Genomic DNA, 17,140 nt, shown 5'->3' on the forward strand with positions numbered 1-17,140 from the left:
CAACCGTAGAGGCCATCATTTTATAGATGGATTAAAAATTGAACAATACATTTTTCTCAAGCTAGTATTTTTCTTATCACAGGGTGTTCAAGATGTGATACTGATAAATTGCATAGCTTAGCCAAGCTTAAACATTATTTTAAGCTAGAGTGTTATCAGAATTATAATCATATAGTCTGCATTACAGTCAAATTGAGATTTCAGGTTATGCATAGGTCTCAGGAAAAAATTATGATTGATATTATGATCTTTTCCCGAGCTTAGTGAAATAGTGAAAACTTCTATTTTCTTCCTCTTTTTTGCCAGAAACAAAACTTGTCTCCTGACTAATACATTCTTTGTACTGTACGTCTCTAAAGTGGACCCAAAATCTAGGCAGCCTCCAAGGGTCGAGGCAGAGGCACCTATACTGTGGCTTTTGTTGCATTTACTTTCCAGCACTCTGTAGATAGATACTTTAATGATCCCACGAGAGAAACTGTTGCATTAAATCAGCAGAATAAAAGAATAAAATTACTACAGTCTACAATAAAAAAGCAATAAACAACAAAGTTAAAGTCTTATACTATGAGATAGTTCTATATACATAATACTAGTAAGGAAAAACTGAGCAAGTTTTTTTTTTTTTTAAACCTGCATCTCCCCAGTTATTTCTCTTTCAGCATTTGTGTATATGTTGTATCTGTCAGTGTATCTATTCAGTTGCAGCTGTGTTTGCGCTTACAGCTGAATTTGCAGCTTTATGTCTGTTTTACTGATAAACTCTTGCTGCCCAGATAACATACAGTGCTGTCACTTGAAATGGAAAAAGAATTTCTATTCGTGATAGTGTGCGGAATTAATCTTGTCTATAATTGATTTGCCATGCAGTACAGTACTGCACACTCTGCAGTGGCCAATAGTTCAATTCTATTTGCATGGAGAATAGACATGAGCTGGTATGCTAGAGGACAATCTCCACAGTAGGACAAAGTTGCTCTCTCTGGGTGTTGTCCCCCTATGTGTAAAGTTATGTGTGCATGAGTGTTTGCATCTGTGAGAAGAATGAAAACTCATCAGGTCACTGTAGACTGGCCCATTATCCTTAAGGGATAATCCTCCTAATATTTCAAGCATTACATACAGATATCAGGTTTGAAGAACAACACCTCAAACAATCTTTACTAGCAGTTCTTACGTGTTTACCTATAATGAAACCCAACACCTGGCAGTTCTGTGAGTGATGTATGTGTGCGAACATTTACTGCATGTGTCACTTTCCCTTTAAAGTAATTGTTGATACTTTCATCCCCAACTTTATAAGGTGAGGTCTGTTCCTTGATCATTAATATGAAAATTATCATAACCATTGATCAACAACTGATCAAAACCCATTGATCAAAGGCCATGAATACCATTAACAGAGAGAGTTGGGGAATGGCTGCAATCACAGCTTTGTAAGATGGCAAAAGATGGTTTCAGTTATTGTGCAAATGTAGTGTTTATACGGCTGGGGAAACCTGCAGTCAACTGAGACTGAAGAAGTCACTTGGATGAGTGATGAAACGTTTCTTCCACTGAAAACGCTACGTCCAGATGAACAGAATCAACCTTTTGTGATCGACTTACCTGGATGATTGAGCATGCATCAAGTACAATACAATACAGTACGATACAAAGTGCTCTGACTGGTCACCTTTAATCTATGAGGTCCTAATTAGAATAATCTCAAACCTAACTGAATAACTATGTAGATTTGAAAGCGTCCAGAACAGCAAATAATGGAATACCTTTTGGAAAATTAGTTTTCAGAGCTCCACACTTTGAGAATTAATGTAAAAAGTGTGTTGTGGATTATGATACCTAAACACAAGTCTCTATACTGAGTACAGAAACTAAAACAAGGTACATATAGACAAAGAAAAAAACTGGAGGTGATGATAGACCAAATACATCTTGTCACTTGCATTGCCAGCTTTTCATGTGCTTTGTCAGTCTTTTTTTTATTTTTTCTCCTTTCAGTGTGCTGTTATGTGGTGAACATTTCCCGTGAGGTTTTCAGTTTTTTAAAGCCCTTCATTGTTCATTAAGTTCACCTGTTTGTTTTAACCCTTCCTTCAGTTGGTTGGTTGTTGTCTAGTAACTTCTTGTTCACATGTTCCTTACTGTGCTCTGTTCTTTTATTATGATTTTGGGTTTCATTTAGTTTGCTGGTTTCCTGTTTGTTATTTTAAGTGAAGGCGTTTTCAACAACTGGCAGCCTGCAGTCCTAATCCTTTCAGCTGCTGGGGGTTCACCCAAAACATTTCTTTCTGAAACTGACAAGTTTATTGATTTGCAATGAAGTACTGAACCTCTGACATTCAGCTATTCACACAAGTTTCACAAACACAAGAAACTCTGGCTCTTTGTATAAATTTTGTCCAAAAAAAAAAAAAAAATCTTAATGGTATAAACAGATCTTCGGGGTACTTTTCCAACATTAAGGCACTACATAAATATGCAGAGTCAGAGCTGAGAATGCAGCTCTCATCCCACTCTGCCAGCCGTCCTTTAGAAAGTGATTCCTTTTGAAACCTCAGTCCATGACACTTTCTTCAGTAGCTCTCATTTTTTAAAAATGGCTTTTTTTGTTTGATCCCTCTGCAATGCTTATCATTAAAGAAAAGTGGAACTTACCTGCTCCTTTCAATCACAAGCAATGGCAATAATCACAGCTCAGTCTGAACTCAGATGACAGAGACTGACATCTCCATGAAGGGAAAAAAGGCAAAGTCAAAAATAGAAGCACTGAATGCAAAGTTATAAACCTTTCCTTTTTATTTTGACAAAAGAAAAAATGGGTTTTTTTTAACACAAAAAAAAAAAAAGGAGTTTCAGTGCTGCTCACCTGTTTCAGAACATGGTTAACTCATTTCTGAGCCTGTCACTTGGGATATGACACATTCAGCTCTTGTTCCAATCCACTGTCAGTCACCAGTGCGGTCTCTTTTCTCCCAACTCCCTCTGCTAAACTGTAGAATCACCTGTTTGAGTATTCTGGTTCGTGCTATGTGAGCTTTTTCATCGTCTGAGCACTCAGCAGGACGACGGCATGATTCAGCCTTTTACCCATTTGTGAGTTGAATGCCAAGGTCTGTGCAATGCGCAGGAGTTTCTTTGCATTTACCTATCAGCACAGACTGAGTCACCGGCAACAGATGGTGAACTGTGCACCTCCACCTCCACAATTAGTCAGCTGGACATTTGCAGATGTTGAACATTTGATTGTTTTTCTGCAGGACAATATTTAAATGACTGGATGAATTCAGCCTTAATATGTCTCTTGATGCTGTGTCACTCAAATTGTTTTCTGTTTCACTCTTGCCTCGTTTTTAATCTCAGTGCATTCAGCAGCTTTCCCTTTAAAGTAATATACTTATGGGTCGTATGTCTATAAAAAATTTAAAACTGTTTGACTATATTATAACTGTAGAACTGTTAGACTGTTATTCATGCTGTTGCTGTTGTTTTTGCTTATTTCCCAGGTCACCACAGGCAATCGGACCAAGCACTATGTGTCCTACCGACGGAATGAATTTGTCCAGATGAGGTTTCCTAAGTATGCCTTACCAAAGGTAATGGACGAGAAAATTGGTGCATCTTTTGCTAATATTGATTTAAGGTTGACACAGTTTGCTCCCTGAAAGACTTCTCAGTCTGAATTATGCACGCATCCCTCAGGGATCAGTGTTTTGAACACTTTCATTTATAGTTGTTTAGCTAAGAATAATTACAAGAATTCAGTGGAATCAGATTTATTTTTACTTTTGACATTAAATGTGTAGGTTCTGTAAAGTCATTACTGATGAAACCCACACCATTAAGTGAACTGCAGTTTGTATTCTGATATTTGCACACACTTATGCTCACATTCCATGTGTGACCAGGTTCACAACAGTATTTCATGATACTCCATCGCTAGAGCCCCGCACTATTGTATCTTGTACAATATTTGAGGGACTAGCGTACACCATATATACCCGTGTATCAGCACACACGGTTACAACATTTACTTGGAAATGATGAATTTAAATAAGACAGTACCAGAAAAGTTTGGGATACTCACCTATGTGAGTTCATTAAATTAGACCAGACTGGCCTACCACTCCTTGTACACACCACATTACTTATACATATTTGCTGTGTGATTACTTGATTTACTGGTGAAGTGTAAAGTGTGTAAAAAGTGTAAAGTAAAGTGTGCGTGTTAGTCCCCATAGGGAAATGGTTCCTCTGCATTTAACCCATTCACCCAGTGAAGCAGTGGGCAGCCACCAATGCAGCGCCCGGGGAGCAGTGTGTAGGGACGGTACCTTGCTCAGGGGTACCTCAGGGTAGCCGTTCAGTGGAGTCGAACCCCCGACCTTCCGATCATGGGGCCACCACTCTACCTACTGAGCTATCCCTGCCCTGGTGGAAGTACTCTTGAAGTACCCTTTCACATTACACATACGTTACTATGTTTTATCCTATAACTGAGGATTTGAAAACAGCCATGTGACTAACTAGGTCAGTCTCATTGACCTCATCTACTGCTTGGTAATCCTTTCACTATCAAAACACTATATGTGTGTATTTTTATTTTTTTTATATCTTAATGTATAATTTATGTTCAAGTCTGTATCATGCTGCGCTGCACTAAATTTCTAAGCTAATAATATTCTCACTGATGCCAGGAGTAGACAAGCAATGCATTTGAACCATCACATTCTTTGGATTTTTTGCTGAAATCCATTGTGTATCCTTGAAATAGAAAGTCCACAGTCCACAGACTGTTGCAGGTAACTGAGAATCATGGAAGGTCCATTATTTCAAAGTTCTGTTATTATCTGTTCAGACACAGGAAGGCATGCTAGAATGATATACTGTAAATGTGTCCCATTCCCCATACAAAGGGTTTAGTGTGAAATTTCATGTTCCTAACTCTATGGATTCAAAACTTTTAAAATCAAACCCCTTGTTCCAATATGTTCCACTTCTTTGTTGGTCTCAAGTGTTAGTACACTACCTGCACTCAAATTAATCCTGGAACTGCCCTGATACATGATAACCTCCATAAAATATTCACACCTCAGCATTGATCCAGCAGCATCTTATGTCACTCACATAGCCAGAGAGGATAAATGAGCTCCACTTCAATACAGGCCAGTATTGGAACCTTTGCTGTCAGCATCAGCTGCACAGGGAACCATTTTAGTGTGACACTTGCCAGAGTGCTATTGAACTCATCTGATTGCATGGTAAGCCTGAGGAAATCTTTCAAGATTTTTGTTTTTATTTATTTATTTTTCTTGGCTTTAAACTAAGCCCTTTTAGCCAGACACTGCGATTGTTAGTCTGTCACTGATAATCTTATGCAAGGTGTTTAGCAACACGAATACGTAAAATACTAACCCCACCACTTACAGAAATCTTATAACCTGAATTGTCTGGCTACTTCAGCACCAAGAGCTCCACAATTTCCGTGATCCTTAAGGTGAAAGGAATTGAATTACACAGACAAACACACATCTGGGGATCTGCTGTAATGGGAAGCCAGTGGATAAATTAGTTTGTGTGTAAGTATGTGTTTAGATAAAATATGCCCTAGTTACTCTCATGCTCATCGCTCCCTCTGTCTCTCTACATGTGTCCTCTTACTTGGGTGAGCAGATAGGTCACGCTTTGCGAAGCTTTTAGGTCGAGCGACATGGGGTGGGGTGTCAGGGCAAAGAAACAGAGACAGGCGAGAGGGATGGTGAGAGAGAGACTGAAGGGGGAAGATGAGGAGAAAGTGTGTGTGTGAGTAAGGGGTTCCATGTTTTTCCACTGTTAATAATTGAAAGGTTGGCAGATAAAAAATGCAGAGGCCATGAGAGAAAGCAGTTTTACTGTGTCCTGTGAGACCTGACCCAAGTGATGGATTAACCACACACCCACCCACACACACCCACACAGGTGTGAAATCACAAGTAATAATTGTTCCTTTTTGCTCTGCTTCCATCTCCTCTGGCCACTCGGAATGTGATCATGTTTCTGGGGTTTTTAACACTTTGTTTAACTATCAGTGTATCATTGACCAGACAGTGTCTTGTTGGTGCCTAGTAGGTCCTACGGAAGCAGTCTGCTGACTTGGGTGTGCATGGCTGCCAGTGGCACTGGGACACTAGTGTTTATTGATGATGTAACACAGGACAGAAGGAGCTGAGTGGATTCTGAAGTGTTCAGAGACAAACTGTCTGCTCAAATCCAGCTAAGTGCAGTCAAATTGATTGGGCAGTGTTTTATAATACAGATGGACAATGACCTAAAATATACGGCCAAAGCATCCCAGGAGTTTATTAAAGCAAAGAAGTGGAAATGTCTTGATTGGCTAGGTCAGTCACCCCATCTCAACCCAACTATGTATTTCACTTGTTGAAGACTAAACTTCTGACAGAAAGCAAAGAAAAGCGTCTGGACTTCTTTAAGTTGCTTGAAGACGTTTCACCTCTCATCCGAGAAGCTTCTTCAGTTCTAAGGTCAAATGGTGGGGAGTCCCAGATATAAACCTAGTGGGAGTATCCCCCCACAGAGGGACAAAAGGACCCCCTGATGATCCTCTAATCGCCTGAGCCAAGGTGTGAAACTGGGTGTGGGTCCCAATCAGCCAGAGTTTCGGGTGAGTTCATTGTGAAACCTGGCCCCACCTTATCATGCGAATTCCTGAGATCAGCTGGCCCAGGATGTGAGTGGGCGTTAAGGCGTCTGGGGAGGGAACTCAAAACTGGATTATAGATGGCAGAGAGTTGGTGTCGTAAACCCCCGCCTCTGTTCAAAGATGGTCACTCACAGTGGACATAGATGGCTTCTTTCACTCCTCTTTCAAACCATCTGTCCTCTCTGTCCAAAATGTGAACATTGGCATCCTCAAAAGAGTGTCCTTTATCCTTAAGATGCAGATGGACTGCTGAGTCTTGTCCTGTGGAGGTGGCTCTTCTGTGTTGTGCCATGCGCTTGTGAAGTGGCTGTTTGGTCTCTCCAATGTAGAGGTCTGAGCATTCCTCGCTGCACTGTACAGCATACACCACATTGTTAAGTCTGTGTTTTGGCGTTTTGTCTTTCGGGTGAACCAGTTTTTGTCTGAGCGTGTTGCTGGGTCTGAAATGCACCGGGATGTCATGCTTGGAGAAAACTCTCCTGAGTTTTTCTGATACACCGGCTACATAGGGGATGACAATGTTGTTGCGCCTGTCTTTCTTATCCTCCCTCGCTGGTGTCTGATCTTCTTTTCAGTGCCTCTTTGCTGACTCACCACTACATATTTCAAATACAACGAAGGCTTTTACAGACAAAAACATGGCTGTGCCATGGGCTCCCCCGTGTCACCTATTGTAGCCAACCTTTACATGGAGGAAGTGGAAAGGAAGGCTCTTGGCTCTTTCAAAGGAAGAGTACCCAGCCACTGATACAGATATGTAGACGACACCTGGGTCAAAATCTAGACACAAGAAGTGGAATCCTTCACTGCGCACATTAACGCTGTGGATAAAAACATCAAGTTCACCAGGGAAGACACAAAGGACGACTGTTTGCCTTTCCTGGACTGCGCCGTGCACATTGAAGAGAACGGCAACCTCAACATCGAAGTTTACCGGAAGCCCACACACACGGACCAGTACCTCCTCTTTGACTCCCATCACCCTCTGGAACACAAACTTGGAGTAATTAGGACCCTACACCACTGTGCAGAACATGTTCCCTCTAAGCCGGAAGGAAAAAAGAAGGAACACACACATGTAAAGGAAGCACTCAAAACGTGCAGCTATCCTAAATGGGCGTTCTTAAAGTCAGCAAAGAGGCACAGAAAAGAAGATCAGACACCAGCGAGGGAAGATAAGAAAGACAGACGCAACAACATTGTCATCCCCTATGTAGCCGGTGTATCAGAAAAACTCAGGAGAGTTTTCTCCAAGCATGACATCCCAGTGTATTTCAGACCCAGCAACACACTCAGACAAAAACTGGTTCACCCGAAAGACAAAACTCGAAAACACAGACTTAACAATGTGGTGTATGCTGTGCAGTGCAGCGAGGAATGCTCAGACCTCTACATTGGAGAGACCAAACAGCCACTTCACAAGCGCATGGCACAACACAGAAGAGCCACCTCCACAGGACAAGACTCAGCAGTCCATCTGCATCTTAAGGATAAAGGACACTCTTTTGAGGATGCCAATGTTCACATTTTGGACAGAGAGGACAGATGGTTTGAAAGAGGAGTGAAAGAAGCCATCTATGTCCACTGTGAGTGACCATCTTTGAACAGAGGCGGGGGTTTACGACACCAACTCTCTGCCATCTATAATCCAGTTTTGAGTTCCCTCCCCAGACGCCTTAACGCCCACTCACATCCTGGGCCAGCTGATCTCAGGAATTCGCATGATAAGGTGGGGCCAGGTTTCACAATGAACTCACCCGAAACTCTGGCTGATTGGGACCCACCCCCATTTTCACACCTTGGCTCAGGCGATTAGAGGATCATCAGGGAGTCCTTTTGTCCCTCTGTGGGGGGAAACTCCCACTAGGTTTATATCTGGGACTCTCCACCATTTGACCTCAGAACTGAAGAAGCTTCTCGGATGAGAGGTGAAACGTCTTCAAGTAACTTAAAGAAGTCCAGACGCTTTTCTTTGCAAGCTCCTTTGACTACGATGACCTGGATGACTGAGAACCTTCACAGACATTCTGACAAAGGCCAACAAACAAAGAGCAACTGAAACTAGCTGCAGTAAAGGCCTGGCAGAACATAAAAAAGGAGGAAACCCAGCATCTGGTGATGTCCATGAGTTTAAGAGTTCACGCTGTTGTTGCCAGCATAGGGTTTTCTAGACAAATAAACTGGACAAATAAATAACTGTCATTTATTTGTCCAGTTACTTTTGAGCCCCTGAAATGAAGGGATATTGTTAAAAATGCTTTAGTTCATCACATTTTTAATATTTTTGTTCAGCTGCATTTGAGTTGTTTGGTTAAAATTCATTGTGCTAATATACAGAACCAAAATTAGAAAAATGTTGGCTCTGTCCAAATATTTATGGGCCTAACTGTATGTATATACACATTAGTTGCAATGACACACTTTCTATTTAAAAAAAAAACAAAACAAAACCAAAAACACAAAAAAACCCTGTGTTATTTGAATCCACAAGCCAGTAAAGACTTACGAGACAACAGATACCCATCTGAATGAATAGAGGCATGCAGCTACAGCACAATAAGTTTCTCTAAAGCAGAATTTCTGAAGAGTGATAAAGCTGTAAAATGAGGCTTTATTTTTATGTGCAGCCAATTTCATAGGAGAAAGACAGGCTGTAGGGTGTATGTAAGTGGCAAAATCAAAGATTTTTTTACTTTAATCTCAAAATAAAAATAAAAACAACTAAATGAGGTAATAGCTGTAGGGCATACTGTAGATGACGGAACTGAATATTTGGTTTTATTAAATGCCTCATTTTACCAGAAAACAGATGTTTTCTGTTGAACATGTCAGGCTTTTGATATAAGTAGATGTATTAAGGTTACTTAAAATGACTGAATGTCTGTCTCTCTGTGTTAGCCCTGCGACAGATTGGCGACCTGTCCAGGGTGTACTCTGCCTCTTGCCCTATGATAGCTGGGAAAGTCTGCAGCCCTCATGACCCTGAACTGGATAGGTGGAAGGGAATGGATGCATAAATGTTAAAAAAACAAAAAAAACCACAAAAAAAACAACTTTATTTAAACTTTCTGGACTTGCATGTGTAATAGTTATACATATGCAAGAGAATTCTCTCCCCAACTGGTCACAGCAGATGGCCGCCCCTCCCTGAGCCTGGTTCTGCTGGAGATTTATTCCTGTAAAAAGGGAGTTTTTCTTTCCCACTGTCGCCAAAGTGCTTGCTCATAGGGGGTCATGTGATTGCTGGGTTTTTCTCTGTATGTATTTTTGTAGGGTCTACCTTACAACATAAAGCGCCTTGAGACAACTGTTGTTGTGATTTGGTGCTGTAGAAATAAAATTGAAATTGAAGAATTTGTCAACAAACAACACTCTCCATTTGCCTTAATTGGTGACATGTTGAGTCAGAGATTATTTGTGTGCAAGGAGTGTTTTTCCAGAACCACCCATTCCAAACACAAGGTCAGCTGTGGGCTAAACGTCCTCGTGCTGCTGCTCCATTATTCCAGTTTTTCTTCTTGTAAATTTCTAACAACACGACTGGAAAGTAATCCTAAAAGGAATCTCATTATAAGATACATGAATAGTTTATTATGACTCTAATGTCTTTAGATATGAGAGACTTAAAGTCTGTTAAATGGGATGTATAATGTTATGTGCACATTAAGCATTTTAGCATCTCCTAGTGGTTAGCTTGGAGACTACCGTCAAGTGAATTTTTCTGTGGCTTGGCTTGTGCATAATTCTTTATTTTCATTGAGCATATTTCTGTTTTGTATTTTTGTAGTTTCACAAGCTCTGGGAAAGCACTGTAAGATGTACATTGGTGAAGACAAACAAGTAAACAGCCCTCAACTTTACTTCCACATCTGACTCATCATTTAACGCTTTCAGTGCCTGCTGCATATGTTTAGCTATCTGTCACTTCGTGCAACAGAACCACGCACGCAGGGGACAGAATAGGATGTATAAGAATCCTATGTGCATCTGTATTACCAGGTACAAGCTGAGTTGAATAAAATGAAAATCAAACAATCTCAGGAGCTGTCAATGACATTGTGAAGCCAGAAGTCCAAAGAAACACTTGTGGCTGTCAATACCACATTTCAGGATTGCAAGGGTGTGTTCTGCTGCAGAGGCAGAATGCTGCAGTGAAGAAGCAGTACATAATAAATGTGAAATAAAAATAATATCTTAAAAAATAATCTGACTTTTTCACATCAGGACAACAGTCAAAACTCTGTGACCCATGACAGCTAATTTTTCAGTATTTAGAAATAAAAGCTTGACCTGTAAGCATTTTGAGTGAGTGCTTATAATTACTAAGAGAATTGATTTTATCTTTAAGAGGTATGTGTAAGACAGCTGGATGAGATCTTAAAGCAGTTAAATCTTTTAGAAAGCTGAAATGTGTGGGCCGACTGTATCAAAGACCTCTTTACTGAATTCAGTAATGTCCACGGGGCATGATGGGGATTTTAATGTGATTAATGTGATCTGTTAGAGTGTGAAAGGAAATGAGCTCAAAGCTGCTGAGAGAGGGTGAGCCCACTGAAGAGGCTATTATGTCCCAGCTGACTGCCGGGGGAAATCTGGCATCAGATGTTGTCCTTTTTTTTTTTCTTTTTTTTTTCCCATTAATTAAATGAGCAAGACGTTCCTCGCACCATTCTGACCAAGGCTCAGTGATGTTACTGTAGGAAATGGGACAGTGATGGAGTATAATCTGTCAGAAAGATGTCTGAAATAATTGTACATGAGCCACCGGCAGGAGTATTGAGAACGGGCATAAGTAATAGAAGTTTATAAATCTCCTTCACATGTCAACCAAGCATTTGCTTTTAGCACGTGGCCTGAAATTCAATTTAAGACACTTGTGTTTTCAATTCAGTTTCCACCCTGATGGCCAGCAGGGTGCCAGTGGAAACTGTGGTACTGTTGGTCAAAGAGAAAGGAACAAGCTGAGGTGTTAGATGAGGTGAGAGGAGGGATTGTGTCTCAGCATCCGCTGACCCCACTCTGTGATTGTATGTGACCACTACGCTTCTGAGCGTATGCCTAGCTGCAGGGTGGCTGTAGCTCAGGAAGTACAGCAGGCCATGCCAAGTATTCTTGTGCAAGATACTAACCCCAAGTTGCTCTCCGATCCATCCATTGGAGTATGAATGTTAGCTAGGAGGCACTAAAAGCTTAGAAGAAAGTGAATGTGGGACGTTGTATAGAGCGCTTTGATTACTCTGGGAGAATAGCAAAGCGCTATATAAGAATCAGTCCATAGCTGCTTGGTTTTATTCAACTGTGGCCATGGCAGTAATTGAAACACCTGAATTCAATTATTTGGATATTTGAGTGAATCCTTTAGTGTACTTCATCACAATGGTAACCATTTAGAGCTCCTGTTGTATGTTTCTGAATGGCTGCCTGAAAAGGTAAGACAGGGAAAAAATAAATAAATCAAGGAATGAAGTATTTGGTAACATGACCAACATGGTTGTCCTGCCTTTGTAAGACTTCTCAGCTATTGTTCTCAGTGATCCATGTAGACACTGTGGTCACAGGCTTGTACACCAATCATGGCTACATGATTATAAGTGATTACTGTTAAACCTTTTTCTCTTACTATACTTTTACTATAGACTGTAAACATCAACGTATGGAAACAAAACTTTTAGGAGGCACGGCTGAAGCAAGGCAGTCAGAGCACACAATGTATAAGTCACTGTGAAAATCCAAAACAAAGGATTGTTAGGATATGCAAGGGTGAGATGATTGATGGTCAGTCTTGTACGTATGCCTTTAATAGTGAATGTTGTCTGATAACATTATTAAAACCTGCTGTCTCTTTCACCTAAATGTAAAACAAGATGTACGAAAACATCTTTCACTTTCACAATTTCCTCATTTTATTTTATGCCTCCTTCTGCTAGTGTGTACAATTTAAAGTCAGGGGATCCTTATTTTCACTCATTCTTGTGGTTTGTTTTTGCTCCACACAGGGTTGGTAGATTTTTCAGGATGTGCACCCAGACAGTTTCCTTTCATGTGTAAATGTAAATTGAGCTTTACATTCTGCACCGTCTCATTATAGTGTTCTGCCTTTGCCTTTCTAGTGTTATTAGCACTGTGCTGAGTTTGGATCAAGTACACAGTGAAATACACCGCTGTGAAAGAATATTTTCCCTCTTCCTTCCTTTCATATTTATTACTCTAAAATGTTCAGATCATCAAATGAACTTTAATATTATAGCGTATGGCAGATTTAATTTCATGAAAATCTTCAGGTATTTTACTAGCTTAGAGTAAAGAGGTTTTACTGTATATATTAAGCAAATGTTTTTTTAATGGAGGGGCTGTTTTTTTTTTTTTTTTTTTTTTTTTTTACACATGGGAGTCTATGAGTACAAGCCTCAAGTGGGAACCTGAGAAACTATCAGTTCTGTAATTGCTTCATTTTTCAGCACTAGTGGTTGCCACTTCAAGAGTTTCACCCACCACAAGGGACCAGAATCTGCCAATTTCCAGAATTCTTGATCGTTGACTGGCAGATCAGCCTCACGCAATCAGGCAGGCAAATCAAGCATGTGAGTGTGGAAAGGACACTCACAGCCACATGGTAACCCACTAAGGCTACATCCACACTAGCCCAGATAGATTTGAAAACAGCGTTTTCGTCTGAAAACTGTACACGTCCACACTAGTGTTTTCAATCATTTTCACAGAGTTGTGTGTCCACATTGAAACGACCAAAAACGCTTTTGGGCTTTTTTTTGTTCACCAATTCTGCTTTTTGTTTTTGTGTTAAAAATTAAAAGACAATTAAGATTGCATGTATCCTTGTTACAATAAGGATTTATTGATGAAAAAAAAAATGTGGGACATAGTATCTCAGGCCATTAAATATGCTCATGTGTTTCCCTTTTTAATAACCCTTACCTATATTGAGACAACAGTGCTTTTTTCCATCTTTATCACATCCGATTCCTGAGTTGAGTCACAGGATATTCTTTTCCTTCCTACTCTGTTTGGCCACTAAATTGAGGTCTTCCACCCAAGCATTTCCATGAATACTGTCTGCATATATTTACATTGTCACCCCAACAGTCCTTGGTGTTGGTGTACGATTGTTTTTTTTCTTCTTTTTGTGTTGTTTTTTTAGTCCCTCTGGTAGGTGGAGGACCATCTCTGAATGTTAAAAAGGCATCTGAAGCTAAAGTTTAGACATTTTTCAGTTCCAACTCCTCCCAAGCTCCATACTGCTGCCTCAGATGAACTGTCAGCCAAAAACAGGCTGCAGCGCAGGGCTTTAATGGAGGACTGGAATAAAGAAGAAAGAAAGAAAAGGTATATGGAGTTGAAGATGCAAGGAGAAGTAAATGAGGTGGAATATTTGTGTTTGAACTGAAACATGATGGTGTCATTATGAAGACTGCTCATTTATTTTTTCATTTAGAGGCAGTGTTGCATGGTAATGTGTTATACAGGAATGACAATATATCTGCCTGGAACGTGCAGCATAACAAACGATGTTCTACTTTCATCATATAATAGTTATATTCTTTGATGGTTTGTGGTTGAGTGTTGGCAACTTGATTTGCTGATTAGGCATTTTGACATTGTTTTATGGTTAAATGTTTAACTTACTGATTGCCATTGTCACAGTCTTGTGTAATTTGAGCAGCAGTCTTGCATGTTAATGCATGAGCAGTGCCAGAAGTCTGTAGATGTTAATAAAGACTAATTTGTTTTGAGTTAGCAGACACTGGCAGGAATAAGAATGACCACAAAAACAAACTTAACTGAGCTGAAAAAGCATATAAGACAGTCCAGAAGAACTCAAAGTCCAATAGACAAATGAAACAGAAATCCAGACGAGGACTGTGAGGCAAAGCCAGGACTAAAAAGGACACGGGGAAGTAACTGGGGACAGGTGGAACCAGCAGAGATGGGCTGTATACAGAAAAAGTGAAGTTACAGTTGAATATTTAGGTATTGTGCCGTTTGATGTTGCACTTCGTAGATAGTCCCTGTCCAACTAACATACAGCCAATTTCACACAGACACCAATCTTATGTGTCTCAAAAAAGAGCTTGTACTTTGCTGTATGCCTCATTAATTTAGAGTTGGAATGAGTTGCCTGTTTAATAAGGGACGTTAGACCAGATTAATCTGTCTCGTGCTGCCTGTTTGATATTCTTTAATAAATGCTGATAGACTCTTTCTGTACATCTTCACCTCTTTGCACTCCTTCCCAGCTGAAGAATTGTAAAATATTACTTTTGTATTTGTCACCCAAATATTTTCCATTTGCTGACAATGAAAATTGCTGGAGGAATTTCTTTCAGAGCCATTTATCAAGCAAAAGTAGGAAAACATTATGACAACCCCTCAAGACACAAAAGTTTGTGTTGTCGGGTTCAAAAAGTAAAAGTACTCCTGCAGAAAAATATTCCCCATTAGTCACATTAGTCTATTTGCAGAAGTTTGAAACTGAGCCCATTTTAAATACTTTATATTCTCTTTAAGCTTCAGTAGGGTAGGACTATTTAGCTCAGAAAAAGACCTAAATCTTAATTTTAAAAAGAATAAATGTATTTCTAACATTTTTAAAATCACATCTGAATTAATAGGTTTAAGCATTGTGTGACATTGATAAGTGTGAATATGGAATTATAAACAAATACAAGATGTTGTATTTGGAAACCACCTTATTTGTTTAAATTGACTGTTTTATAAAGAAGGATTTAGCAGGAGCTGATGGTTTCCCTGCACCATCAAGGCTTTTCTTGCTGATGTGCCTTTCACACTACTCCCAACTCATCTTCATCACACATGTTGACCAAGATGGTTAGTACAAAGAAAGCTGAGGTATCAGTGTGTGCTTGTTTAATTGCTAGTCCTAGTTCTGTTCTGGCAACTGATCTCAGAACAGTGAAAGCAGAGGCATCATCTCAGTTTCCCATTAATTCCCCATCAAAGAGGGGAACTGATCAGAGATTTGTCCACCATGCACACACCATGCACAAACAGCCACAGTTTGCATTTGAACTTGAAAAGTTAAAGCCATTCTTAACGGGATATGGACACGCACCTGAATCTGGCCAAAAGCAGAGTCGAGACTGCTTGCACTGTCAATAGTCAACTGCAGCCACAAGTTGGCGGATGATCTGATATCCTCGTGTTGGTGTTGTTCCCAGACCATCATGAAAATGTTGTTCCAGGTTCAACATTGCAAGTGACCAATCACATTGTTGTGACGTTATTCCTTTGCGCGCCAAGCCATTCGTGCATTTATGAAATTCCAATGTTGCAAGGACAATATCAATTCTGCTTCCTGTTTATTAAAGGGTTACAGTTAGGGTTAGGGTCAGGGTCTGTTGATCGGCGGACAGAGGCGGTTTCACGCAGCTTAAGTACAGTTTTTTGTTTTACGCCGGTTTTTCCCGAAGTCACAAAACTATGACGTCACAACATTCTGATTGGTCACTTGCAATGTTGATCCTGGAACAACATTTAGTATGATGATCTGGGAACAACACCAACACGAGGATATCAGATCAACCCAAGTTGGCAATGATTTGAAGGATAGATGCAAAAAGGTGAGGGGCTGTGGGACAGAATGCTGTTTGAGATGAAAGGAGAGAGACTGTGTTACTGTTACGCCCCGTCCCCTTTAGCCCGGGATAGCCACTGGCCAGAGGTGCAACCTTTTCTCGGAATAGTGGAAGAACACGGGAAAAGAGTGTAACCGCGCATAAACCAGTCACTGGAAGGCTCACGGGGTTTATTTCACCAAGCCAAGCAAAATACTTGCAGCACACAGCTGAGCCGGGAAGCTAAAAGCTTCGGAGTCTCCGAGGCCAAAATAACAAACAAAAACCCTCCCCCATTCTAGTAACAAAACACCAGGGAGGTCAGGTGTCGTATTTTCTTTTTCTTGATCAGGGAAGTAATACCCCGACCTCCCTGGCTTTCCATGAAACGGGAGAAAACTGGTCAAACAAAAATGGCGGAGAACCCCCTACCTGCTTCCACGGCAGTCCCCCGCGATCTCAATATCCCAAACAGCAGAGGGGCACAGAAACACTATCACACACGCCGCTCAGAGCCTCCAGAAGTCCGCTCAACCTTTCCGAGCTGCCGTAGCGCGTCGCAGGGAAGGGGGGGCTAGCGTGTGAGACACGGCCGTTTTGATCCCGTGGCTAACGAGCCGTAACGCTACTCAGCTGCGTCACCCAGAACCCGAAAGACGTGACAGGAAGGGGGAAAGGGAAACAACAGCATTCTCCCACAGGGAGCGTCTCCTAGCCATATCAACAACCGTAACAGCTGCATTTGAACTAATGTCAATTTTTAGATTTCACAAGACAAGCACTGCTTGCCTTGTTTGCTATTGTTCTGTCTACATTATTGTTTGAACTTACACACGGATTCAGTATGTTG

The 17,140-nt window shown here is 40.6% G+C and overlaps 1 protein-coding gene across 3 annotated transcripts in view; it reads left to right on the top strand.

Moving 5' to 3' along the window:
- Positions 1-17,140, top strand: part of sorcs2 (sortilin-related VPS10 domain containing receptor 2) — a 385,062-nt gene that overhangs the window by 320,452 nt on the left and 47,470 nt on the right. For all 3 annotated transcript variants that reach the window (XM_085451748.1, XM_085451747.1, XM_085451749.1), the window contains exon 8: positions 3,507-3,596. In XM_085451748.1, coding sequence (XP_085307874.1) covers positions 3,507-3,596 — 90 coding nt within the window. The remainder of the gene's footprint in view (positions 1-3,506; positions 3,597-17,140) is intronic.

This window comes from Copadichromis virginalis, linkage group LG3 (genome assembly GCF_057382275.1).
Source record: "Copadichromis virginalis isolate Kocher_CV1m ecotype Utaka linkage group LG3, C_Virginalis_male_GT1.1, whole genome shotgun sequence".
NCBI lineage: Eukaryota > Metazoa > Chordata > Actinopteri > Cichliformes > Cichlidae > Copadichromis > Copadichromis virginalis.